The sequence below is a fragment of the Camarhynchus parvulus genome, chromosome 15, assembly GCF_901933205.1.
Source record: "Camarhynchus parvulus chromosome 15, STF_HiC, whole genome shotgun sequence".
Lineage (NCBI taxonomy): Eukaryota > Metazoa > Chordata > Aves > Passeriformes > Thraupidae > Camarhynchus > Camarhynchus parvulus.
Window position 1 is genome coordinate 8772070 of NC_044585.1, and position 27905 is coordinate 8799974.

At 40.4% G+C, this 27905-nt stretch overlaps 3 protein-coding genes across 7 annotated transcripts; 2 read left to right on the forward strand and 1 right to left on the reverse strand.

The window, feature by feature from the left end:
- The first annotated feature begins 490 nt into the window (after window positions 1-490).
- LOC115909616 (solute carrier family 2, facilitated glucose transporter member 11-like) lies at window positions 491-10176 on the forward strand. The gene is made up of 12 exons (XM_030959096.1): window positions 491-544; window positions 1528-1626; window positions 3181-3341; window positions 4002-4126; window positions 4358-4487; window positions 5295-5443; window positions 6284-6471; window positions 6972-7082; window positions 7193-7294; window positions 7827-7902; window positions 8341-8468; window positions 9374-10176. Exons 1-12 carry the CDS (start codon window positions 491-493, stop codon window positions 9590-9592), a joined length of 1542 nt encoding a protein of 513 aa, XP_030814956.1. The 3' UTR covers window positions 9593-10176.
- On the reverse strand, window positions 9153-14410 carry HSCB (HscB mitochondrial iron-sulfur cluster cochaperone). Of its 3 annotated transcripts, XM_030959098.1 has the most exons (7): window positions 14202-14401; window positions 14039-14135; window positions 13560-13649; window positions 12919-13063; window positions 11994-12041; window positions 10723-10837; window positions 9153-9475 (listed from the first exon to the last, which is right to left on the reverse strand). In XM_030959098.1, exons 1-6 carry the CDS (start codon window positions 14399-14401, stop codon window positions 10746-10748), a joined length of 672 nt encoding a protein of 223 aa, XP_030814958.1. In that variant the 3' UTR covers window positions 9153-9475; window positions 10723-10745. The 3 variants fall into 3 exon arrangements, with proteins under 3 accessions (XP_030814958.1, XP_030814957.1, XP_030814959.1); XM_030959097.1 differs by having other exon boundaries at window positions 9153-10837; window positions 14202-14410; XM_030959099.1 differs by lacking the exon at window positions 13560-13649 and having other exon boundaries at window positions 9153-10837; window positions 14202-14337.
- Window positions 14411-14611: 201 nt separating this feature from the next.
- Window positions 14612-27474, forward strand: CHEK2 (checkpoint kinase 2). 3 transcript variants are annotated; one of them, XM_030958812.1, is made up of 15 exons: window positions 14612-14817; window positions 15795-16046; window positions 16560-16684; window positions 16943-17090; window positions 17836-17926; window positions 18886-18994; window positions 20008-20061; window positions 20618-20679; window positions 21165-21264; window positions 21724-21810; window positions 22536-22699; window positions 22911-23026; window positions 24368-24453; window positions 26590-26670; window positions 27241-27474. In XM_030958812.1, the coding sequence occupies exons 2-15, from the start codon at window positions 15800-15802 to the stop codon at window positions 27334-27336; spliced, it is 1566 nt and encodes a 521-aa protein (XP_030814672.1). In that variant the 5' UTR covers window positions 14612-14817; window positions 15795-15799; the 3' UTR covers window positions 27337-27474. The 3 variants fall into 3 exon arrangements, with proteins under 3 accessions (XP_030814672.1, XP_030814673.1, XP_030814671.1); XM_030958813.1 differs by having other exon boundaries at window positions 15799-16046; XM_030958811.1 differs by lacking the exon at window positions 14612-14817 and having other exon boundaries at window positions 15617-16046.
- Window positions 27475-27905: the final 431 nt, after the last annotated feature.

Sequence of the window (27905 nt, forward strand, 5' to 3'; positions counted from 1 at the left end):
GGCCCGGTTTAATCCCCGCAGCGGGGCGGGCACGGTCCGGCAGCCAAATCCCGGTCAGCTGAGGAGCTCAGGCGGGTTCGGGGAGGTGGTGAGCGGAGCTGAGTAGAGCTGAGCTCCGGGCGGCAGGAGGGAGGGATGGCGCCCAGGCACACGGTAATCGCCCGTCCTTGTCTTTGGTTGCGGGAGGCTGCGGGTTCTGCGCGGAGTTAGAGAAGGACAGTGCATGTACACACTGTAAGAGGTGGGAGAGCTCCCTGAGGCTGCTGTGAGGCTTTATCGAAGTTGGACATCCCTGTCACAAAGTTCAGAACCCTTCAGGAGAGTCCCAATGGGCGGGGAGAAAAAAAACCAAAACCAATCAAACAAAATAACAACAACAAAAGAAAGTAAAGCTGTGTCTTAATACATTAGTAACTTAAGTTCTTTGGCACCTTTTCTTTTTTCTGTAACGTAGTTTATTAAATTTTGCAAAGGAAATGTAATTCAGTCCATGCTCAGAATGGAGCACCAGCCCCTGCTCAGAGGGTCTAGCTCGCCCTGCAAGGTAAGCAGAACCATCCTGAAGGTGGATCCTGCAGGGAGTTTGTGGTTTTAGCAATGGTGTACAGATGTGAAATGTGTGGATATTTCATGTTAGCATTTGAATAGAAATACATTAAGTGATTAGTAAGTGTAAGGTTTTGCGCTTTCCTTGGGCACCTGGCTGTGTTGGAAAGTGGAAGCTATAAAAGCAGCTTTCTGATTCTGGTGTTTTATATTGAATACAAATTGAATTTTGTTTGTGTTTTGTTTTTGGAATGAAGTGAACGCCCTTATAAACTGTCAGGAGTTCAGAACACGTGAGGCTGTTATCTGTGCTCTCTCATAACTCCAATGTCAGACAGCGTACCAATGTCACGAGCCCAGCTGATTTGGGCAGGAAAAACAAAAGATCTGTCATAATAAAACCTAAGTGATATGATGTATGTTCATTATTTTGGGTTGTTTGTTTATTTTCTGTTCCTTCTAGATTCCATGTTGTACCCATAAAACACACAAAATAGGTTTACAGTGCTTAGTTACTATAAGGGTCTGAGTGTGCAGTGCCAGTATTTACCACATCAATTTTGGTTTTTTCTACCGTACTCACTGCAGCCCTTACTTATAACTCTTAATTCATTGCTTTGGTTGACATTCAGAGAAACACTTTTTATTATTGGAAACTATAAGGAAATGTAAATTGGATTTTACTTTAATAAGATCAATTTCAACTTGCAAATTTCAGGGAGGGAGGGAAGAAGGAAGGAAGTGTTGATGAATTATCTTTAGGAAGGACACAGCTCTGTCAGAATACAGTACAGTATCTGGTATAACTCAGCATTTCTGGGAACTGGACCAAGAATGAGAATGATGAAGAATTAGTCTACATATCTAACAATGAGAAATTCAGGGAATAGAAGTTTATTAAAAGAAATATGTACAGCATTTATATATGAAGGAAGGGGGAATTTGATCACTGAAGTGCCTTGATTTTCTTTTGCTCCCCAGCTCCCCAGCTGGACGTTGTTCCTGGCTGTTTGTGCTGTTGGAATTGGAGGCACCTTTCAGTATGGGTACAATGTCTCCATTATCAATGCACCCACTCAGGTAAAAGCTCATCTTTTGTTCACTGGGCTGTTTCCTCTCTGAACTCAGCCACGAGGCCAAATATGCTTTTGCTGTGAGCACAGTGGGAACTGAAGCACTCTTCCTCTCATATGAAGGAATCTTGCTCATTTCCTAAGTGGTTTCATGTGCATTTGTTTGTGAGTACCTCCCATCAGAACTATTATGTGTCAGACAAAAGTGTTAATATGCCTCATAAATGCCTTTATTATTAGAAGGATTAACTGAGTAAGTAATATATTTTTTGATTACTAAAATAGCCCAGAACACTAAGGGTAGAATAGACCAGAATATTTTCAGTTGGAAAGGACCTGCAATGACCATCTAGTCCAACTACCTGACCACTTCAGGGCTGACCAAAAGTTAAAGTGTATTACTAACAGCAATGTCCAAATACCCTTGGAGTATTGACCACTTGTCTGGGAAGCCTGTTCCTCTGCTTGACCACCCTTTCTGTAGGATGTCACCACTGTTTCTCCAAAGGCCAAGTTGAAACCTCCCCTGACACAGCTTTGAGCCATTCCCATTCTTTCTATCACAGGGAGAAAGCGTAGTTACTATTTACAGTGTCCATCACAAGGCAGATTACTGAAAAAGTCCTTCTTAGGGAATTAAAATGTTCCATCTGTAGTGGCTGAGTATCTTGTAAATATTTTCACTTGTTACTTGAGCGTTCTTTGCTGTAGCCTCCAGGATTCTGCATATTTTGTGGATGACTCAAGGATCTGAGCAAATGTTCTTGTGACAGTGGTGGGTATCAGTTTTTGCTACCAGCTGATTTATTTGCTTGGAAAACTGTGAAGACTGAATTTGCTTCAACATTGTATGCTTTTCACAAAGCTTCAAAGGAGCTGTTTGTGAAAGAACAGGTCATATGCTGGGAACAGAGGGAGAGTCCAAGAAGTTTGTTCTTCTGTAGTCTTTGTTTGCAGGCAAAGAACAGGAGCCTCTGATTACAGATACATGCCAGTTCAAGAGCTTCTAAAGGCAAATTTTAGAAAACCAAGCATGTGGAATAACAGCCTCAAAGTTCTGACACATGAATACTGTAAGAAAGGTGGAGTATTATTAGAGTTGAAAAAGGGATTTTACTGTGACTTTCTGGATTACACTGAGGCGGGGAGATTTAGACCAAGTGTCAGAATGAGTCCCCTGACAGTAAAACTTTTTAGGATGCAAGGCCTCTATGCTGTGAGATGTTCCTAAAAACAGTGGGGCCAACCATCCACCCTGTTCCCCTCCTTGTTCAGAAGGATCTCAGAGCTCTCTCATGGCAGTGCATGTCAGGGTTGTGTTTCCCCTCTGCTGCAACACCTGAGGCAGGGCACAAAGCAGAGCTGCTCTGCAGCCTTTGAGGTGTGGGGGGTGTAGGAAACACAAAGTCTTTCTTATGGTCAAGGAATATTCTGCCAGTCAGCTGATATCTCTTAGAATTAACTCCAGAATTGATTTTCAGGATTGGGGTGCAAGTTATTTGTAGTGCTGTGTGTATGGCTGTATAAAATGCTACACAGTCATCACTCTTTTCTCCTGCAGCATATACACAAGTTCTTAAATGAGACCTGGAGCAGTCGTTATCACAAGGAGCTAAATCCAGATTTGCTGACTTTTCTTTGGTCTGTCATTGCTTCCATCTTTTCTCTTGGAGGCCTGTGTGGAGCCCTGATTGGAGGCAGCATGGCCATACGCCTGGGCAGGTCAGTTGCAGCAGCAGGCACATCAAAACATGTTTGCTTTTCCTACCTTCTCACTGGAATAGAAAGTAAATTAATGGGAAAAGAGTGGGTGAAAAGAGTACCTTGGTGAAAGTTTTTTTTTCACTTTAAAACTGAGTTTTCTAGTAGAATTTTACAGTTTATTCCAATGTGGCTTTTAAGGATGTGCCCTGAATTATGACCTTTGTCTTTGCATTACATTTAGTGAAATCTGAGTAGGGGAATGCACTCAGAGTGTGTTGGAAACATGAGTTTCCCCCTGACACATTTGCAGCCCTTGTGCCAATAAGGACGTGCTGCTTCATCTGTTGCACTTCATTTGTCTAAATGAAGAAACCCCACTCCTACCTTGTCAGGCATTTCTGTCATATTTATACATTACTCTTATGTTTAGACATTTTAAAAACACAAGCAGTTGTATCAGATATCTGGGCTTCCAGGGAATAGCATGTTTCTTCAGTATAAAGTCCATTTATCTCCCCACATTATCAGAAAAGAAAACTTTAAAAACCCACATTATTACACATTTCCATAATGTCTGGTTGAGACATTGGGGGTTTTTTGTTTGTTTTAATCAGTTTTTGTTTGTTCTGTGGTGTATTATTATTATTATTTTATTTTATTTTTGTTCCTCCTTTTTAGGAAAGGAGCTCTTTTGATGAATAATATTATAGCAATACTAGCCTCCATTTTAATGGGGATCAGTTTTCCTACAGGATTGTTTGAGTTACTGATTGCTGGAAGGTTTTTGATTGGCATAAATTCAGGTGAATGATTTCTTATTCCTACTATCAATAAACTATGGTGAATGATAAATTATTGTTATTTCTGATCCTTTAGGTTTTATTATGAAAATGCTCTGTAGCATAGCTTGGAATCTGAAGGCAGCTAAATGAATAGGAAATTAATGAAGTCCCATTTTGTATGTGTTTTGTTTTAGTAACTCTTTGCAAAGCAATTTCTATTGATAGGAAAATGTTTTTTCCATTTACTTGCAGGTGTTGGGCTCTGTGTGCAGCCTCTTTATATTGGGGAGTTTGCCCCAAAACACCTCAGAGGTGGCTTGGCCATGGGGACTTCCATCTTTCTGACTGGGGGAATCCTGACAGGACAAATAATTGGTTTGAGGTAAGAAATGTATGAGGGTTTGTCACCCTGTTTTTTTAAGATTTTCTAAGCCTTCTGATGCTGACATTCTTGTGGTGAACTTTCTCAGACACTTTCTGTAAATAACTGATTGTTTTGTCTTCCTTTATGGAGGAGGAGAAAGTTGATGGACTGTTGGTTTGACCAGTGTCATTGGAGAGGTGTCACTGTCACCCTCCAATCCGCTGTCACTTTTGGAAAACTATAAATGTTGGAGTCAGAAAATAAACTTCCTCTTTTCTTCCTTTACCTTGAGAACGGTGGTGTGCTTGTGTTCTTTTGTGTCCAATAGTGGCAAGGGTTTTTTTTCCTGTTTTGTGTTATTCCTGTGTAAAGAATTCCAATTTCCTACAGCTCATTGCAGCACATTCCTTGTGCCATTGTAACATTAGAATTCACACACAAGGTCCCTCCAGGAGAAGAAAATCCAGCTTGAGTCACTTTATTCCTACAACTGCCAACCATCGGTGCTGTGTCCTTGGGGGAATAGTGTCAGTTTAGATGGGTCACCAGTACAGCATCAGTACAGCAGCCACATTTGAGCTGACTTCATGTTTTCTGCCAGTTTCTTGCTAGAAACAATGGATGTTGGAAAGGACTTGAGAGCCAAGGACTCACATTTCTGTATCACAGCATTAGCACTGCTTTTGCCCCCTGTGTGATCAGAGGAAGTTGCTCAGGCCTTCATCCAGCTGGAACTTAGAAGTTCCAGGAGCACAGACTGCACTAAATAGTAATGAATAGCTAATTATTATATTTCTTTGCCTTCTTTTTCCACATTTCTCACAGAGAATTATTGGGTGGAGAAAAGCATTGGCCTCTGTTGCTGTCCAGCAGCTGTATTCCAGCATTAGCCCAACTGTTATTCCTTCCATGGTTTCCTGAAAGTCCCAGATATCTTCTTATTGACAGAGGTGATGAGCTGAGCTGTGCCAAAGGTAATATCTATACTTTCTGTTCTCCAGAAGGGTACAATGAATATATTGGGTTCCAGATTCTCCTTTTATCTTTATCCACACAGCACAGTTGTATCATCTAGTGTTTTTTGGGCCATGTTTTTCCTCCAGTGAGCTTATATGGAAGAAGGGATTGTGGAATTCAGGAGCCCATAATGGGTTATGAACAAAACTTTATTATCCTGCTTCAAATATAAGGTCATTCACTGGAGCTCCACGCTGATTAGTCTCAGTGGAAAGTTCATTATCAGGATCATCAAAACTCCTACTGTTGACCTTAAGAAGACAGATTGTCATTTGAGATGTGTTTAATCATGAAGATTTTAGAGGAATTGATGCTGTGTAGTCTTTAAGACCATTTGTAAAGATTTTATTCTGGGATCTAAATGACTTCTGATTATATTTGCCTTAGGAGAAGGATTTTCTGTCTTTGCTCCAGCTCACTAGCTACATCCCATTGGTAACATTAAAGTCAGGGCCATAACAAAGGACTCAATGTCTGCCTAGAATTTAAGCAAAACTCTTCAAACTGGTAAGGGTGTCCTTTAAGGAAAAGACTATTTAAAGGTCTGAGGTTCAGATACAAGATATTTTCCTGGTGAATATTTCAAGGCCAGAAATTCCTCTAAAAAGAAGGAAAGAAATGCCACAGAATTCTCCTAATCCACCACAGCAAAAAACTGTGAAAAAACAGCAAGGAACAAGAAAGTCATACAGCAAATTTTTCATATCCTAACAAAAGCCAGGTCATTATGAAAAGAGATTATTTCCCAGGAGTTGTGGTTGATAGATAAATGTAAATTATTTTTTTTCTATTTGTAGCTTTGAAACAATTTCATGGCTCCTCAGAGTACCGAAGGGAGATGGAAGACATCCAGCGAGAATGCTTTGCCTTGGATGGGGAGAAGCCCAGGAAGCCCTGGCAGTTATTCACTGACCCTGCTGTGAGATGGCAGCTCATCACTGTCATCGTCATGACCATGGGCCAACAGCTCAGTGGCATTAATGCTGTAAGAGTGAACAAACAGCTTAAATAATTATTTCATTTCCACCTGGTTTTCAACCATTTATTAACACAAAAGATCCACATAGAGAAGCTCAGCTAAATGGGATGAGTGGGAAAGCATTATTTTGGTGTTTTTCTTTAATTTTTTTTCTCATTTCTGTGTTTCTGGTATGCAAACTTTTCTAAAGAATGACTTGATACTTCCTCTGAAAAACATTCATCTGAAAAATAAATAAAGGTGGATCAGCTTATCCCAGTGTGTCTGGTTTAAGAATATAAAGCATATTCAGTAAGTTGAATAATTCTCTTGGCTTTTATGATAGCAGTATGTTTACTTAGACATGAATTCAACAGATTGTTATTGCTGCTTATGTTGAATTAGTAACTCACAACATAAAATACACTGATCTATATGTTTAGTATGAACATGACTTTGTTTCCAGACAATGTTTTAAATACCAGAAAAATCTCATTGTTTGTTTGTTTGGTTTTTTTCTGTTGTAGATTTATTTCTACGCAACTTACGTTTTTGAACAAGCTGGGATCGTGGCAGAAAAAATCCCGTATGTGACACTTGGTACTGGAGTTTGTGAATGTCTCACAGCCCTCTCCTGTGTAAGGAGCAGTTTGTTCTACCTCCCAGTACAAACAGTAATGATTCTTCTTGAAGAATATTGGTAAAAATGAGATCAGTATATTAACAGAAGGTTGTATCTTGTCCACAGGGTTTGCTGATAGATTATGTGGGAAGAAGATGCCTTATCATTGGGGGTTATCTCCTCATGACACTCTGGTGCACTGTTCTGACCTTCTCTCTGACTTACCAGGTGCAAGGGACTCGTTCCTGTTACCCAGTGTGACTGAGGAGTGAAAAGGGCACATAGTGACACAGTAAGGGGGAATGGGTTTAAACTGAGACTAGGGTTAGATTAGGTAGCAGGAAGAAATTCTTCCCTGTGAGGGTGCTGAGGCCCTGGCACAGGGTGCCCAGAGGAGCTGTGGCTGCCCCATCCCTGGAAGTGTTCAAGGCCCGGTTGGATGGAGCTTGGAGCAACCTGGGATAGTGGAAGGTGTCCCTGCCCATAGCCAGGGGGGGATGGGATGAGCTTTAAAGCCCCTTCCAGCCCAGCCCACACTATGATTACATAATTCTATTATATGATTTAGTAAAAATTATTGAATGAACACTATTTAATTTCGCTGAAGCAGAACTGTTAAATAAATTAGCTGTAAAAGAGCCATGAAAGACTGCTGGTCTTAATTGAAATAAAATCCAGAAGGAAACATACTAGTTAAGCCAGACTTTAAAACTGGATTATCAAAATCTGAACTAAACCTTCTCATTGTCTTCTGTTTCAGGAGCTGTACTCCTGGGTGCCTTACATGAGCATGATGTGTGTATTTGCCTTCATCTTGAGCTTTGGGCTGGGCCCAGGTACTGCACAGGAATGTTTGTGAGTGGGGGAAGGTCTGGGAGGGCTGGGGTGTCACACAGCCAAGAGGCCTTTGCAGCACAGCTGCTGCTGCTCTGCCTGAGGAACACAAGTGAGGCCATCCTGTAGCCCAGAGCTGAGGCTTACCATGCATGATTCTGGGGGAGCTATGTGTGAGGGAGGGCTTAGTTCTGCCCTTCAGAGCACAGGGGCTCTACACTGGTCAGAAGGGGCCTGCTCCCTGAGCTGTGCTGCTGAAATGGGGCTGTGTTTTAGTGGGAAACTTCCTGCAAGGGCAGCAGCCTCAGAATTGTGCTGTGAGGAATTATAACAGATCAGCTAATGGCATATTCAAAAGCAAGTCAATCTTTTGTAGCATTGGAAATACCTCAAATGGACATTTAGCACAATTCTCTGTTCTGTTTCTGAACCATCCCCAGGTGGCATAACAAACACCCTGACAGCTGAGTTATTTGTACAGTCCTCACGTCCTGCTGCCTACATGATTGCAGGGACTGTGAGCTGGATTAGTTTCTTCACAGTTGGGATGCTGTTCCCCTTCATAGTGGTGAGTATGAACAGCATAATTTCCATTTTTTCTGCTCCCAGCTTCCATCCCATTGCTTGTATTGTATTACATACATTTGTGTATATATAATTCACACTTGACCAGAATGCACACTGGCCCTCAAATGAGTTTAAACAGATTCAGTCCCTCTTAAAAGTACACATCACAAACCTCAATATAACATGATAAATGAAAAGTAAAGGAATGCACTGGAGGGCAATGCTCACGTTCACATGAAAACAAACCAAAAGGTATCAAAAGCAGAAAAACTTAATCAGATACTGAGATTTAAACAAAACAGTTTTTAATAGTGCCTTGTGCTTTTATGGCAAAGTAATGTTGAGATGGTACCTGTGGCCAGTAAGACACATCCCCGAGAATTTGCTGAACTGACAGAGTTCTGTAAGCAGATTATTAGGAAAGGCAAGACAGGCTTTCATCTCCAGCTTTGTATTTTCAGTTTTAGCACATGTTCTTGACAGCAAAACCTGCAGGAAGAGCATGAATCTGGGTATCTGGATCTGCCTGTCCTTCCTTCATAGTTGAGCTCTGCTTCTCAGTAAGACAGTTGGTTTTTTTTAATGCACAGCATTGAAAATATTAACATTCAGAGAAACTTAAATTATGTAAAGTATGTGACAGCTAAGTAGCAAATGTTGACTTCTAGATTGTGACATTTGACTGTTTAAATGGTTTATCTTATTTTTATTATAAAGTCTGCCCAATAATTGCACAGCACTTGACAGTCTTTTATCTAAAAAGTTACAGGTAAAGACTAGGTTAAATGACTCCTTTCAGAAAAACATCTGAGCAGCAATGCTAATTGTAAATGGAAACAAAAAGCTTATTTTCTCAAACCTACTATTATTACTCTTGAAGTATGTTGCAATCACATTTCTTTTCAGAATGGACTGAAGCAGTATTGTTTTGTGGTGTTCTTACTGGAGTGCTTCTTTGTTGCTGCTTTCATCTTCCTCATAATTCCTGAGACAAAAAACAAATCTTTTCTGGAAATCAAAAAGGAATTTAACAAGCTTAATTTTGGAAGAAATGCCAGGAAAAAGGAAACAGAGCTTTATGAAAGAAGGCAACTCCAAGATGAATTTTTAAAGGTTTCTGCATAATTTCACAAATGCAACAGAACTTCAGTGAGAATTATGAACCTTGTAATACATGATCAAGTGGCTTATTAAATCTTCCTGTGTATTCAGAGGAAGTGTAACTAAAGGCAAGTTAGTACTGCTGAAATGCTGTTAACAACGTATTGTATTATCCACAGAAAACTTGATCTTTAGCTGTAACCTGGTGCTGTAGGGATGCAGAAATGCCAGGGAGGATGTTCACTGAGCCCCTCTGGCAGATTTCTGCAGAGAATTCAGCAGCTCTTCTTGCATTTCAAAGCCCCGTGTTCAGTTTGGGTCATAGGGCACATCCAAATGCTTTGCTGAGTGTAACATTCTGAGTTCTTGTTAAAACCCACACAAGAACTGATAGCTGATATTTGAAATATCCCAGTTTATGTAGAAATAGTGGTATTTAGTTTCTGTTTTTCCAAATATGTAACTCTGAAAGCCTTAAAGACATTCCTCATCCAGTCCTACTACTGTACTGTGCAATGAAAGTACAGCACTCTCTGATTACTGATATTTGTAATAAAAACTTGTATCCTGATAAAAGACTGCCTGGGGTTTCAATTTGGTTACTTTTCCCCCTAACCTAGCATCTTAACATTTTAAACTATGCAACAGTTGTTTGCATAGTTTAAACCTCCTCGTTTTGGAGGTTAGTTCCCATCAGACTGAGATCTACATACCCAAAAGCATGACGTAGCAGAGAGGACAGATGACAGCAATTAAATACTTTTTACCTTTAAACTACAGGGAACCTGTAGGACATGCTGAATGAGCCTTCTGCCTCCTCTCTAGTATTTTTTCATGGACTCTTTTTCAACTTAAAATACATTCTTCACATGTTAGGAAGTAAGAAATCTCACAGCTGGTGTTTGTGTGCCTCTCTGTTATTTGTTTCCATACCCACCACTGCCAGGACAGTGGCCCACCTCACCCAGTGCAACTTTTCCTGGCTGTAAGCATTTCCAAATGCCATCTGTTCCCCAAGTGCTGCAGCAAGCATGGGATTTCTATTTATTTTCCTCCTCTCAGAATTAAAGCTTTTAATGGAAGTATAGGAAACACAAACACCTTTGGTCTGATTTTGCTAATAAAACCATTTGTTTAATTGAAATAACACTAACTCTTAATAGCTAAGAAGGCAACATCAGGAAGGGATCTTCTTGGCCTTTAGTTTATCTTCTAAGTTGGCAAAATACTTCATTTTTCCTAGCAGCTTCTTGGCTTCTTGAAGATCATCTGAAATGAAATAAAACATTACTGGTTTACAGAGGGAGAGGTGAATTTGCATTTTCAAAATGAATCTCAAGATTTCAGTGACAGCACCTGTTTTAGTACCAAGAGTTGTAACCTGCAAGGACTCAGACTCTGTTAAAACCATGCTGCCTATTGTTTTAACCCTATATGGTTTGGGAACATCTCAACTCAAATGTTCCACAAAACACATAACAATAAACAAATTGGAAAAGAAATGTGAATGAATACCCTTTAATGACTCCTGTTAAGTGGCTGAAGTATTGATCTACCCACTAGGCAAGACAAATGTTTTTGTTTAAAACGTGTATAAATAGACCAACTGACATAACTGAAAAATGCAAATAGGAGGAGTCTGGTCTGGACAGTGCCAATTCCAAAACTGATATTGAAAGAATTTCTGCTCAGTTAAAGGGGAGGGTGGTTTATGACCTCCAGACAAAAGCAACACAATCCTTCTCATGGCCCAGAGTAACAGAATGTAACTCCTCAAAGGCAGGGACAGCCAGCACCACTTTGATGTTTACAGTTACACCCACCCCGACCAATGTGCAGCATTCTAGACCTGGCACACATCCACAAAGGTTTTTTCCCAGCTTCAGAAGCTCAGGAATGATTCAAGTCTGTGCCTATCCACTGGCTGCAATAAAGTTAAGTTGATTATTGCACAGAAGTCCCCAAACCTTATGCTGAACAGGCCTTTACTTGCCACACAGCAGCTGTGGCTTTCACTGCAAAGAACAGCATTCACTGCTCTGCTGCAGCTCCAGGACTGCAGAACATTTCCCAAATTCAAGTGTGAAATCTCAGAATATGTCTAAGATCACGTCTGTCCTTCCTAGCATTCTGGGAAACACACAAACTATTTCTTAGCATCTACATTCCCACTGAAAATGATTATTTAGATGCAAGATGAATGGAACTTTTGTACTGGACTTTGCTTTTAATGTGAGGTCCTGAATTTCCCAAATCAGCAGGAATGTCAGTTTAGAAGTACTTATTCTAAATACCTAACAAAGAACCCTTGTCAATGCAGTATTTCTATTCCATAGCTCAGGAAATATTTGCCAGTAAGAGAATGTGGAGCTTTAAGCATTTGACAGGTATGTATGGCAGCTAAAAACTTCATAAAATCAGGTACCTCTTTCAAAAGCTGCAGTCACCTCTCTGGTCAGTTCTTCTTGTTTAACTGCAAAACAAATGATTTAATTTACTTTTTGTTATACTTAGGATATTTGATACCACTGCATTCTGACCGCCTGTGGTGGGAAAGTTCATTACTCATTTCAGCCTTTGGGAGCCAAACGAGTTTTTCATTATAATGCTATCAATGTTGTTTCAATTATCATTTCAACATGTATTTCTTTATTTAAACAGATATGCTGACAGCAATTCCAATGCACACCGGTGATCACTAATGTCCCAGCAATCTAACTTATTTTTGGTGTATCAGTTTATCCTTCTACAGTTAACTTTCTCCTGTGTTACTCAGTTTTTATTCTAGTTATTGTAATTGCTTTTAGCACATAGCTATTATTGAAAAGAATTAAATATATCAGTAAACCAAATGTTTTGGGTATCACCAACATTATAAAAAGAAAGTTGTTTGTGTAAGGAGAATAACCACTTAATATAATGGCTGCCAGATGAAGGAGGTGAAAGAACTACAATGCCTTTATAAATAACATTATTTAGTGTGGTTGGACAAGCATTTTATTCAACTTCATTCTGACAGGGTTTTTTTTGGAACAATTGACTAACCCTCACCTGATGAAGGTTGAGTAAATTCCTTTTTATTGTCTATATATATTTATTTTGACATCAGAATAGGTTCTGTTATACAAGTCTTCTCAAGACAGATGTGATGTTTAAGTGCATAAATAGGTAAAGACAACATTGGAAAAGAGGGGAACAGGGCAGAAGCTCCTGCAGTGAGTCAATTCCAGACTAACACAAATTGAAGACATTACAAGAAATACACCAACACAGTTTAAAGCTTTCACACTCATGTATTACACAAGAGTCAGTATATTAGTTCTGTACAAATTCCTCAAGTCATAACCTACCTCTAATTGAAGTTTCAACTTCTTCAAGGTTATCCTTGTTTTTGGACTCTGCTAATTTCTCATTAATTTCCATAACTTCCATAAGGAACGCTGAGTCTGCATCACAGTCTGTCTCTTTTGCTGGCTCCACTCCACTCAGCTCCAGCTGGCAGAGGAAATGGAAATTTGAAAATAAATATTCCCACATCCATTCCTATGGAAATTATTTTCTTTAATATTAAGTCTCTTAGTGGGGCATACTCAGATTCATATTCAATAAACCTACAGTGCATTGAGTCAGTCTGAAATTAACTCCATACATAGGCTGACCATCAAAATCAGCAGTTACCCAAAGCCAAAACAACATAAAAAAGGCTGCCATGGACCAGACTGAAATTCTGAATGAGCAGCCATAGCCAAACACCACGTGTGATATGAAATTACTGTAAGATGAGTAGCAAATGATATGATATGCTGATTAAGTTTTGGAAAAACTTGGTTCTGGTCTCCCTTCTATCTCTTCAGGGTGAGATGATGGTGATGGCGATCCTCTTCAGGCGAATTAGCACAAATTAGCACATTAAGGACTGAATCGAGGGTGGGATCCCTACCAGCCCCCAGGGGTAGTTACAGAACGCTGCAATGCCTAACGGGGACCTTACTAGATAGAGGCCTCGGCTCAGAGGGTTCAGCAGAGTCTGGTAGGCCTTGTTGATCAGGGAAGAGTGTTGCTCAGAGTAGTACTGCTCTTTCTGCAAATGGATGGCAAATAATTGGAAGCTAATTACAAGCGGCAAAATACGCTTTGTTACATGCGGAACAGCAGCGTCCCCGCAGCAGTCCGTGTGCGAAACGGAGAAGGCTCCGTGGACCTGGCAGCTGTGGCACTGCGCTCAGCTAAGGCCTGACGAACCGCAGCGGCCCCGCATCGTCCGCCTCCTCCGCAAATCCACGGCAGAGCCTCTCTGAGCACCGAAACACAAACACAGGCGAATCCCCTCACTCCCCGAGCGGGAGAGACGTGGGGACTTCACACTGCGACCCCGCCACGCAGCCGAAGGCTAAAGGCGAGTTCGTTCGGCGCTCACCGAGCCCAGCGGGCCCTTCCCGGCCCGGCTCCCCCGCCCGGCCCGGGGCTCACCGGCGGCCTCTTGCCGAAGCGGTCGGGGTGCACGGCGCGCTGCAGGCTCCGGAACCGCCGCTGCAGCTGCCCCGGGTCGATGCGGAAGGAGCGGTCGCTGCAGGACACAGGACGGGTGAGACCCGCGGCCGGCCGGGCTCGCGGCCGCCCCGCCCACACTCACCAGTCCATCAGGCGGAAAAGGTCAGGCCGCGGCGCCGGCGGCTGCAGAGCCTGGCAGCCGGGACAGAAGTGGGGCGGCCCATCGCTGCTGGGGAGCGGAGCGCCGCAGCTCCAGCACGGCGGCCCCGGGGCGCGGCCCAGCGCGGCCCCGCGGAGCGCCAGGCGCGCCCACCCGAGCCGCGCCCGCAGCGCCGCCCGCATCGCGCCCCGCTCCCGGCGGCCCCCGCGCGGGCCGCCCGCTCATTGGCCGCGCTCGGGCGCGCGCGCGGCGCGCACGGCGGCCCCGGCCCGAGGGCACGAACCCCGCGAGCCGTGAGTTCGGGTCCCGCTCCGGCCCTGCCCCGCTCCGGCCCTGCCCCGCTCCCTGCCCCGCGCTCCTCTCCCGGCCCGGCGCCGCCGTGGGCTGCCAGCCCCGCTTCTCCTGGGACACACACGTCGGGCGCGGGGCCGCAGTGCTCAGTGGGGACAGCGGGGCCGCTGGTGCCGGTGCCGGTGTCGGTCCGGGGCAGCAGAGCTCCGGCGGGCAGGGCCGCACGGTGCGAGGCGGCCGCTGGGGGCCGGCCCCGCCGTCTGAGCGTTCAGAGCGAGGTTCAGGTTGGACACGAGGGAAAGCGCCGGTATGGAAAGGGCTGCTGGGTCAGAGGTGGGGTCACCATCCCTGGAGGGTCCCGCAGCCGTGTGGGTGTGGGAGCAGGGGACAGGGGCACGGTGGCATTGGCAGTGCGGTGGGACTCGATGGCCTCTGTGTTTTCCAGCCCGAATGGTGCCGTGGTTCTGTTCTGTCTGCGGGCGCAGCTCTGGGCCTCGCCTGTGTTTGTAAACACCTGTAAGGAACGGGACGGGGGAGGGAACCTGGGAGCTGCCGTGGTTTTATGGCTCGTAATGAAATATGTAGCAAAGCGATAAGGAGAAGTATACATTAAACTGTATGGCAAGCAGCTAAAAACCCCATATGCAGTGCTAAGGTTGGAAGGCTCCTGAGCAGTGCTGTGCTGGAGGAAGCTGGCTAGAGCGGGGACTGGGCCAGCATTTAAGTAGAGAAGGAGGCACCGCAGGCTGTGAATTTCCGGGCTGTTTCCTGCATTGAGTCAGTCTGAAAATTAACCGGCAGCTGCCGGGGCAGTGTCTGAATCTGGCAAGGTTTTGTACAGTTACTGTGTACAGGTGTGATAAATCACTCTGAAGCTTTCAAGAAAACCTGTGTGATTTTACAGTTGTCCTTTCAGTTTTCTCTTTGTGCCGGGGACCAGCCGCGGTCCCTTGCTCCGTGCGGGGATGCTCTGTCAGAGCGCAGCCCATGCCTGTATGACCCTCTGGGAGCGCTGAAGTGCTCGGTAACAATCCGGGGATTAATCAGGTTTAGTTCTGCTTTAAAACCAGCAGAGGCCGCCCCACGTTGCCTTTTAGAAGGAAAACCATGCTGGTTTGCACACTTCCTGGGAATTTACGTATAACCCAGACATGCACACTTTGGTTGTAAGTTTTGCATCTTTGAGGCTGAGAATGGACTTGGACGTGAATAGTGCAGTGTTTGAGTGTTTGCCAGTTTTACTTTGCTGTAGTAATTGCGTTTTTTTAACATTATCTTTTAAAGCCAGCATGTCTCGAGAGACTGGAAGTGAAGCACAGCAGTCTCAGAGTGCCCAGCAGCCACAGAGTGGGACCAGTTCTTCCAGTGGCTCACAGAGCACTAGTCAGTCTTCCTTAAGTTCTGGGACTCTCAGTTCCTTGGACACTGTTCCCACTCAGGAGCTTCCCTCCATCCCTGAGGACCAGGAATCTGAAGAGCTGGTTCCTCAGCCTTGGGGTCGACTCTTTGCTCTTGGAAAAGGTTTCAGCAACTGTGGTAGGTGCATACTGTAATAAATCTCTTGGTTTCTTTGTAGGATCTCACAAAAGTTCTGAGCAGCTTGCTGAAGAGCAGTGTCTTTTCATTTTCAACTTAGGTACAAGTTAAGCAAATTTTGGTATGGAACATTTTGCTATAATGTTTTATTCCACACTACATCCCAGTGTTTACACTGAGTTCTCAGATATACAGCTGCCATAGACTTACAGAAATCCTGGGGTGTTCATATTCTTTGTTACATGCTTAATTTAAAAAAATATATAATTTATTTTATTTAGTTATATGTCTCTGTATTACTGACAGTGAACTAAAAATACCACTGCTGAAGAGGGTAAAATTATTAAAGAATTGGACAAGGTGTGGTGCTTTGTATGAGTTAAACTTTCTATGGGAAGAATCTTGTTTCTGTTATCCTACCCATTACCATTTGGAATCATTCTGTGGTGCCATAGTTATTAACTTCCTGCAACATTGTCTTCTTTCTCTGCTGTACCTTCCCCTCCTCTGCAGACTGTGTCAATGAGGAGTACTGGTTTGGGAGGGACAAAAGCTGTGATTACAGCTTTTCTAAGCTGGGATTGTCTGAGACTGGCTTCTACCAAAATTATAGCAAGAAGCACTTCCGAATTTTCAGGGTAAGTGCTAAAACTGTTAATTCTGTCTGTTTTGGCATAATTTAAAAAGAGACTTTGGGGCAGAGATCCTAAAGAAATCAAAGTATCTTCAGGGTTAACTCCTTTAACGTGACTTTTGGCGATGCCCCATTCATGTGGTTTATGAAATAAACTCAGTCTCATTTCTTGAGTCAACAATAGTAAATTTCTAGTGTATCATGTCTTTATTGTAAAGTCATTTGTTCTTTACTGTCATCTTCCCCATTTTTTCCCTTTGAGGAAATGGGTCCAAGAAATTCCTATGTTGCCTACATTGAAGACCACAGTGCAAATGGGACATTTGTTAATAGAGAGCTCGTTGGAAGAGGGAGGAGGCTTCCACTGACACACAACTCTGAAATTGCATTGTCTGTACAGACCAATAAGGGTAAAATGTGCTTTAACTTAAGTAGATTTTTCATGTATTGACCAGGAGGTTGTTTCTGCATTGATTTGAGTGTGTTTCTTGGGAGCTGAGCTGCTTCATGAGCACATCTCATTAATAGATGTTTTAGTACTCACATAAAAATTATCCATGTCAACCCTAGGAAAAAACCTGAAAAAGAGAACTTAAAGAAATCTGTATCAGGCAGCACCTTACTAGAGTATAAACTTTTATAGGTTTTTTCCTCTTTGTGAAACCCTTTTGGGCTTCAGTAGCTGTGGATATGATGGTGGGAACAGGGGAATCAGACTATTCAAGAAAAGTTGAAAAAACCCTCCCAGATACCTAACAAAATACTGCATAATAAATAGAAAATCCTCTTAAAAATAAACAGGGCTGGGCTTTTGTTTCTTTGTCTTTGATTTTCCACTAAGATGCTGTCTTCTTGATTATTACTTCTCTTTGATCTTTGCTGGAACATTGAAATTTTTGCTCCTTTTGTCCTTAAATGTAATCAATTACTTAAAGACTGTTGTGAATTTAATCCCAGAATGTAATTTTTTAGTAATAAGATCACCTTGCTAACCCATAGCTGGTATAATTTATAACATATATTTAGTTTTTCCTCTAGCAGGCAGTATTTTCTCAGTTATATTGTTGACTATAAAAGCTCACAAAACATTGCTGTTTCTTGTAATAAAAAAATTAAACCTAATAATAGGAAAATTATCTCCACTTGTCTTCCCAGTGTTTGTATTTTCTGATCTTATGGTGGATGATCAGATGATGTTTCCTAAAGAATTCAGAGAGAAATATATTATGTCAAAGACTTTGGGAAGGTAAGCATCCTTCTTCCCTCAGTAGAAAGGGTTAACATCATTATCATTATCAGTATCTTGTGCTGGAATTATTACCAATATTAACTGAGCTGCTGTTTTAAAAGAAAAAAGGAAAAAAATGAATGATAACATGGGAATAAATATTACAACAATTTAAATAAATTTTACAACAATTTAAACAGGAGTTTCAGCTTTGTCTCTCTAATTGGTTTGGGGTTTGTAACCTACCACCAATTGCAAAAACCAGGTTTTGTTTGGGTTGGTTTTTTTTTCTGTAGAAGGGAACGAAGTCTGTAAATTCTTACTGTGTTTTTAAAGTTAGTATATTAATTTATTCAGCTATTGGAAGTAGAAGGAAGAGCTTTATGTTAGAATACAGCTTCCTACAATATCACTGTTGAGGCCTTCAGATGAAACGAACTCTCCAGGAAAAAGGAGACAGAAGCTATTTTAAATGGGAGCTGGTTTTTTTCTCTTTTGGAAGCAGTGAAGAATCTAGAAGAGAATAATTAAGTAGGAACAAATCTGAGTGGAAAACAGAAGATTTTCTTTCTGTAATATAATTGCTATTTAGTAAAAATACAAGTATTGTCACATCTGTTCCTCAGATTTGTGCAGTGTTAAGAGAACTCATTCCTAAGTTCTCGTCTCCTAAATTCCTTTGCATGAAGGAGATGCTGACAGAGCTTGTCCTTCCTACCTGCCAGCACTTCTGGTATAAACAGAATATTGACTCCTGCAGTTTTGAATGAATGGCCCCTGACAGCACTTGTGTTTAAATAGATTTCTAACTCTTGAATGTTTCCTGAGAAGTACTGTAGACTTTAGCTGTTGAGTACTTCCTCAGAACAGGCAATGTGCCTTATTCAGAAAGTTAGAAAGCAGCCAGCTCCAAATTATGCTTTCATTTGCCTGCACTTGTCACACAGATTGTTGACAGAGCTGTGCTCTTGTTGCAGTGGTGCCTGTGGAGAAGTCAAACTGGCATTTGAGAAGAGCACCTGTAACAAAGTTGCAGTGAAAATCATCAATAAACGGAAGTTTGTGGCAAGTGGCCTGAGTGAAGAAGTAAGTATTTTTGTCTGTCTGTCTTGGCCACCTTGCAGTGGTCCTGGAATATTTGGTAACTTCTCAGACTCTTCAGCTATTTTCAAATAAGAATTTTCTTACTCAAGGTCTTCAGTATTTAATTTAAAAATGCTTTTTGATCTTGTATGATGTACATATTCTTGTTTTTATTCCTTGACCACATTATGTTCACCATTTAGGACTTTTAATGGGATTTATCCAATGGGTGGTGTGGAGTCTTGCAGGGTTTGGTTTATGTCCTAAAATGCATCAGATAGACACATGATAACCAGCACAGTCTTGACCAAAAAGTGTACCAACTAAGCTAATTTTGTTGAATGCTCCATCATAATACATTTGAAGAAAATTGTATGAAGCCTTTAGGGAAGGCCTAATGGCAGAAGCCAGAATTTGGAGAAGTACAAAGACAACTGGCTCAAGATGCTGTTGTGAATTATAATTACTGCTACATGGCATTCCACAAAACAGACACAGGAGTATATCTGGAATGTTGTGTATGGGTTCAGTTGTGTGTTCCAAGATTGATTTGGATTGGAAGAAGAGCAAAAAAATCCCTGCTGAGCTGATTTCATTAGTTGAGCCTTAGCCACGGGTTAGAGAATCTGTTTATGTTATCTTGCAAAATAGTAGCATGTAATTTTAGGTTGGCCCATCTGCAAAGCATCTTGGAGGGAGAAAAGCTGTTTAAATTCAAGTATATAAGCAAAAAGTATTTTATTTTTTTTAATTTGGAAGCTAGTTGGGGATATCTAACCTGCAGTGAAATTACATGTCTGGAGCAATATCTTGATCCAGATAGTGACAGCACACTGTTTATTTAATTCACTGAAGGTATCTGATCATTTTATGGAAAATAAAATTGTATGTTATGGTCACTTAGAGTAGCAAAAGGCCTGGAATTATATATTTCCTGGTACTGTCTCTTATTTCTCATATGTCTTATTCCAGAACAGCTCTGTCTTACCCAATATGGTATTTGATTCTTTTAATAGAACCCAGGTTTAAATATCAATACAGAAATAGAAATTTTGAAGAAAATAGATCATGTGAGTATTACTGTAGATTTTTATTATTTTTTGCTCTCTCCTGTATGTACTTGTTTAGTTTACTGACCTTAGTGTAGTAATGAAAGAGCAATTTTATCCATTCAGAAATGTGTTAAAAGGGATATATAATTTTCCTTGTAAATTATTGAATGGATCTTTTTTTCTTCTTTTAAATGTATTATATCCTAACAGATTTGAGACTTTAAAGCTTTGGATACTGAGATGTAAATTTGAGAAGGAACATAACAGGAGAAGTTTTAACTGAGCCCTTGTAGCAGAAATTTTTATTTGATGCAAGTTTTTGTAGATGCTGCAAAACAACTGAATATAAAGACTAGTTAGTTTTCACTGGCAATTTCTTGAATTTGTATCCTCTCTTTCCTCTGCATGTAAAATACATAAAATGTTGAGGGTGTGGTCTGGGGTGCTTGCAAGTCACTTGTGTTAAGTGTTAGCTTAAGTGACCTGGTTTGAAATACTTAAACAAGAACTTTGGGATTAATTTTTACAAATTATTCTATTTGTGTGTCTGTATTTGTGTTTCCTTTTTTGTTAGCCTTGCTTAATCAAGATTAAAAACTTCTTCGAAGCAGAGGATTACTACATTGTTTTGGAACTGTAAGTAGCCTGTTTGAAAGTAAATGCATAAAATGAATTTTTTTTTATAGCCACAATGAACTGTGGAGGTTTTGCTTTTCTTATTTTGTTTTCCTTTTGCTGGCCTCCATTTTCCTCTAAAACCTTTGTAAGATTAGGAGCTAGGATAACCAGGAGAAATCATCCTTTATTCTTTGTAGGCACTCAGGGCTTGGGTATTGTTTGCTCTGCTGCTTTTGTGGATTGCTGCTTTTTTTTTTTTTTTTTATTTTTGAGCTTGTAAGTGGAGGCTGATCAAAAATCATGTAACAGCTCCCAGTGCAAACTCAAGAGATTGACCTTAACTCAGCCATGCATGTGCTGTGTTTAGGATGTTGCTCACTCATTTTCAGAAATCTATTCTTTCTCTGTAGCCAGAATAGCCAAATGTTTTGGTCTTAGTCTTGTCTAATGAGATGAATCTTTTGGAAGTTATATGTTGGTTTGTTAGCTTGCATTTGTTTTAGGATGGAAGGAGGAGAATTGTATGACAGAGTGTCAAGGCCAATCAAGATGAAAGAAGATATCTGCAAGTTGTACTTTTATCAGATGCTGCTGGCAGTAAAGGTACATCATCGTGAGTTCTACCAAAAAAAAGTCACTCAGATGAATTCTTCTGTCACTTGTCATTGCTGAAACCCATGTAAGCAATCAGCACAGTGTTCTTAACAAGTTGGTTTAACAAGAGAGAGACAGAAAAGCAGAATTCCTACAAAGGTGACACAGAACGTGGGTCTGCACACTGTGCTTGCATGAGATTTGACATTTGAAGCATAATGATTTCTAAGGTGCTTTTTTGTTTCTTTGTGATGGTGTTTTGGTGTGGGTGTTGTTTTGTTTTGTTTTGTTTTCGTTTTACTTTGTTTTTTTTAAGAGACAGTCCCATGTTAGGAAGCTTTAAATATTTGCCCTCTTACACAGCCATTTCAGTTATCCTGCCATTGCTATGAGAAAAAATGGAAAGCTTACATTTTAAAATAAGTTAATAATGTGTTTTTCCTTAATTACCCATCTGTATGTATTTAGTATCTTCATGACAATGGAATTATACACCGAGATCTAAAGCCAGAAAATGTGCTGCTTTCATCTACTGAAGAAACATGTCTTGTAAAGGTAAGGAAACTTACATTTCTTATTAATGGAGAAATTTGGGAGTGTTCCTTCACATTCTTCTTGATATTTCATTGGACACAGCCAAAAAGATATTATGGAATTAGTCGTACAAACCATGAAGTAACTTGAAACACAGACCTTTTTTTTTATAATTGTAATTTTACTTTTATGGATATTTCAACCCATACACTGCATATGTATTTTCAAATGTCAATGATTTTTTTCCCCTATAAAATCTAAATTCTTGAATTACAGACAGCATTCCCACAAATGTCCAGGCTGTGTGGTGACAGTGATTTTTTTCTTTTGTTCTTTTGGTTTTTTTTTGGGGGTGGGGGGAAATTAGGGTTGTGTATTTTCTTTTGTGTTGTTTTTATTTTCCCCCAGAGAAAGCATTTACTATATTTGTATGCTGAAATGCTTATTTTTCACATAAACTCTTCTAATAGGCTACAATACATTTATTCTGTAGTTGTCCATTTATATCCATATCTTAGAGTATTTTTGCTAGTGTAAAGTGTGATCCTTTGTCATATTTTTCCCTCTTCCTCCTCTCCCATTCTCACTTAATAATGTTTGGGGTGACTTCTATTCATAGTCATGTACTGGAACTGGCTTGGAAGGAAGAAACTTAATGCTACCTCCTGATGTATGTCTACAATGTGATGTGTTCTAGTACACTCCATCCTAATATGTAATGTGGTGTTACCATTTTTAAATGCAAGATTACAGATTTTGGACAATCCAAGATTCTTGGAGAAGCTTCTCTTATGAAAACATTATGTGGTACTCCCATGTATCTTGCTCCTGAGGTTCTAAATTCACTTGGGACTGCTGGATACAGCCGAGCTGTGGACTGCTGGAGTTTAGGAGTTATTCTTTTTGTATGGTAAGATATTGTGGAGATGTACCTTCACTGGGCAGTCTGTGACATACATGGCTTGAGACTTGGCAACTTCAGTGTCTATATGAGGAAGTGAAAGTTTAAAACTCTACAAGTATAAAAACACTACGATAGCAGATGCTTTAAAATGTGTGATTTCAGTGTTTCATTTGCTATGAGAAATTCTGTGCTATTTTACTTCTTTTCTTTTATACAGCTTGTGTGGATATCCACCATTCAATGAGCAAAACACTCAACTCTCTCTGAGGGATCAAATCACTCATGGAAAATACACATTTATTCCAAAAGAGTGGAAGCATGTGTCAGACATGGGTATGACTCCAGCACAGTGGATAGCAAAATATCTACCTCTTTTCTTGGTGTTTTTGTTTTCCTTTATCCTCCCTTCAGCTGCATGGCACACTGTTAATATGTTTAGTTTTTAAGCTAATATATTAAATATATTTTTTGAAGTTCATAGTTAAAGCATTAAAAAGAGAACATACTTTATTATTGAAGAGATTTCTTAGTAGTATTTAGCATAATTAACCACACAAGTATAGAGTTTGTGGGCACATACATCTATTTCCCTTCTTTTCACTTTTTCTTCTGACTTTATCAAGCTGGTCTACAGACTTTGCCTAAAGATTCTTCAAGTGTTGAACCAAAAATACCAGGAATTTAAGGAAAACTAGTTAGAATTCCAAAAACCAAACGTTCCAAGAGAGTCCTTTCATGGTGCTAGTCTTTGAGCTGAAAGTGTCAGTCACATTTGAGGAATCATCTATTATGTTTGGCCCACTGTAAGTGAAGTAGTCTGTGAAACTGAGTTTTTGCATAGCAAACTAAAATGATAATTACTGTCTGTGTGCTTTTAGTTTTTCAGGACATTTTATATGCACAAAATAATAATGGTATTTATCTTGGACACTTCTTTGTATGTGCAGAGGAGTTTCTAATAAATGATGTGGTCATCCTTTGTCTAATAAATTTATCAAATATAACTCCTTCCTGGATAGTTTGGACCTTATTCAATATTAAGTCAAACATTCATGAGAATGTACAATCTTAACATAATTTCCATAGCCCTACTTGTATGTATTCAGAATAATCTGATCAAATGATAAGTAAATCTTGCTGAAAATCCTTTATGGGAGATTTGGAGTAATAAAATACAATATAAATGCCACATTTTCACAGCGTCTACTAAGCAGCTTCCTAAGAAGATGAAACTTTATGTTCAGCATACATGTGTATGTCCTGTCTCTCCTCTCCCACTTTCCCAGATGGATAATCTCCTTTCCAAGACACTGTAAACCAGGATAAATTAAGCTGTCGTTGCTTTTCAACAGTAATACTGAAGCTTTTAGGGAAGTGCTGAGCCTCCTGTGCATGCTCAGAACATAAACTGTGTATATGCTAAATACATCTCTGGGTAATTCTGGTGTACTGAGAATTGTTGAGTTGTGTATATGTGAAGGAAAGATGAAAGATGGTTGCAGTTTGCAGCCCTTCCCATGCATAGCAAAAAGAAAAGGGATCTGCCCAGCCTGCACTTGTATGCATTGCTCTGAAGGGGTGTAAGGCACATTGTCACACATGGTTCTGGTGTAGGCATATTTCAGGTAATGAATGTGTTGATCACATGCCAACTAGCTCATTTTATTGTCTTAGCTCTGGATCTGGTGAAGAAGCTGTTAGTGGTGGATCCAAGCAAACGTCTTACCACAGAGGAGGCCTTAGAGCATCCTTGGCTGCAGGTAGGAATTGGGTTTTAAGTGAAAGCTGAGTTGTTTGAGGGATAACTTGTTCATGTCCTGTGTTTTCAAAGATTTAGTCCCTGTAGAGAGACTGCAAAAGCAGCATGGAGTAGTCTCCTGAATACTTTCTGTCAATACAATAAGCAGCTTCTGCATCCCTTCTGAGACACCTCTTCCCAGAACGCTTTCACATGTGAGATCAAGATGTGGTTTTTAGACCCCAGGTCTGAGTGTGGTTCTGGTAGGATGGACCTCTCCTGAGCATTGGAACAGAGCCCATCTCCTCAGGTGTTTGTGTGGGCAGGCAGTGCAGTTTGTTTCTGGCAAGCATCCAATACTAGTTGGTTTTTACTCTGCTGTGCAGGAATAAATGTCCCTGGTTTGGGAACCCTCTGAGTAGGAAGTGATGGTTTCCCTGCTTCCTGTTACAGTCTAATTAGGTTTGAGAGGGATAGTCTTTAGGTGGTCTTTTCTTAATTTTAGCAGAGGTAGCTATGAGCTTTCTTGAATATTTTTGCTTAAAGAGGCTGAAAAATGTCACCCAGCCTACATCTGAGCCGTGCAACAGGTTCTGTTTATTCACACCAAGCACAAGGCTATTCCTGTTCCCCCACTGGGAACAGGAGAATTTCAGATGCTTTGGTAAAGAGCATAAGAAATGGGGGAAGCGAGGGAGTATCCCTCAGTGCTCAACAGCTGATAGTGTTCTGAGACAAAAAACATGTGTGGATTACTCTTTAAAGTGATTAACTTGTCTTGATTATGCTCCTGGGCATCAGGAAGCATTTCCTGGCATTCATGGGGTTTACTTACTCTAGTTTTGTGTGTAACATCTACAGTGAGTTGATCAGAAATAGATTCTTACATTTGAATTACAAATCTGAGCAGAAAAAATATTCAGAACCATGCAACATTGATTTTAAGAATTGCTGATATGCATAAGGGGGAAGGGGAAATAGATGATTGATTTAGATGAGCTAAGAATTTAAGATATTTCAGTATATATATTCAAGTTGTTATTAACTTGATTATATTTTCCATGTAAAGACATCTCTTACTGTTAGGTTTAATTTTGAAGACAGGACAGAAGGTTCCAGAAAACATCATAGCCATAAATCCAGATGCCATCTAGCACTCAGCTGCTGTTCTTTGAGCTGTTTCCCTGCAGGGGCTGTTGTTAAGAGTGTCAGGTGTTCATGAGTGATGTAGACTGCCTGCTTGGAAGGCCAGCATCCAGCATGCTCAGTTTAGGATATCACACATCTCATAGCACCAAAAGAGCTCCCCAGTCCTGTTCCTGTGAGCAGTGAGGAGTTACTGGCTCCTCTCTCCCTCTTGTGTTGTCTGGAAGTATCGAAGTCAGCAGGAAAAACCCCATTGTCTCTGTGACCAGCTGATGCCTGTTAGCCCTCTGATCATTTTGGGGGCACTAGGAAATTTTTAAATTTTTTACTAGAAGTAAGCATGTTCTGCATATTTATTTAAACTAGTAGTGCTTTCAAATTAATGTTTTCAAAACAAGTTGTTTTCTCCATTCTTTGTTCAAATCTAGAAGTTTAAAACTTGTTGAGCTGTGTAAACCTAAGTACTGCTCAGTAGAAACGTTTTCTTACCTATATTTACTTAATAAAACATTTTTTAAAGGCATATAAACCATTATTGCTGTTTCTGCCTCTGAAATCTTCACTGAAGTTTTTTGAATGGTACAAGATTAGTTTGGTTGCATGCTGAAGAAAAACCCACAGGTCTTTGTTACATCAATGGAAAAATATTTCTTACCTTATCCATCAATTCAATTGTAGCCACAACCAAATCAGGTGAAGTGGAAAAAAAAACAAGTCAAAATTCTATATAAAATTAAATGGATATTCGAGTTAAATCCTTTTTGTAGCACTTAGGAATAGTTAAATAAAAAAGGAGATACTGCAATACTGCATTGCTTAGGAAAAGGACCCTCTCCACTGCCTTCACCTAAAAAAACTCAGTTAAAACAGCTGAAATCCTTAAGACCTCAATGATCTTTATTTCTAATTGTCTCTAGCACTGAATGTCCCATTCACTTCTCTTTGATTTTCCCAATCTTTGCTTTTCCCTTAAATACTCTATATACTACTTAGATGCTGTTTTTTTTTGCAGGATGAGGATATGAAAGCTACATTTGAACAGCTACTTGCTCAGACACGTACCAATATAAACTCACCAGAAACATCAAAAATGGTATGTGCAATAGATATTTGAAGATTCATATTTGATGCATAGAGAAACTAGGTTTTGAAGTAATCTTTAATAAGAAAATCAGTTAATTTTGAGACTTCAGAAAAATGTACGCTTGTATACGGTAGCCTGCTGGTTAGTTCTGTTTCCTGAAGAACAGCAATGGATTTCCATGTTTTGTCAACACTTTGTTTAAATGTATAGAAACACTTGCCTAGGCTTTAAAGGATTATTCCTGTATTTAGAATAAAATTTTTGAATGTATTTTTTTAATGGATTAAAGTCACTAATGTTTAGTATTGAAGTAAAAATTCTCCTGCTGGTGCAAGGTTAGGACAGCATTGTGCCATTCATCACCAGATGCTAATTAGGAAAATTGTGAACAGTGGCTGTTTCAAGCTGGGAGCAATGTCTTATATCAGAACCATCAAATATAATTAGATGGATCTTGGGAGAGAAACATGGGTTAGTTTTTGGTCACACTGTCCAACACCTCTAGTTCTGGAGCAAGCAGAAAGTCAGGTTCTGCCTCACCTAGTTTCCTGGAGCAATCCTCCTGTGTTTTTCTTGCAGCCAACCACAACGAGAAAGCGTCCCCACGAAAATGAGGAAGACAATGGCTCTGCTAAACGTGCTGTTCCTTCTACCTCCTATCAGAAAATGAGGTGAAAAGCAAGAGAAAATGACTTTGTTAATGACAGCTTTTTTACGGAGAGCAGAATTTTTTATTAAGAAAAATCTTAATAATGGAATAAACTGTTGAAGATGTATAATTTTCAAATAAAAGTAACTTTGTAAGACTGAAGTGACTGCTGTGAATGCATGAGAATCTGCACAATTAGTCATGTTCTAGTCCATCCAGCTGTCTGACTTGAGGAAAGTATCAGAAAAACTCCTGAACTAATTTACTAACACTTTTTTAGGCTAGCTTTATCCCCACCTACATTCTCTGTTTCTTCTTTTCCAATTTCTAGGTTAGGCATGGAAATAATGGTTAGTCCTAAGAGATGAGAAGGAATACTAAACTTGCTGAGTTTTTGCCTGAGACACCAGCATTACCTGACACAATGCTGCCCACAGACTTCTGAGGACACTTAGACTATTCAGTTCAGATGTAAAACTTCTGATGCATCTTGAGGTGCTCTGGGCTTCAGGTAAAGCTCCCCAGTAAATGCTGGACTGGCAGAATCATAGCACTGTGCACTGGGATGGGGCTGATTGGCTTCCAAAGCAACAAT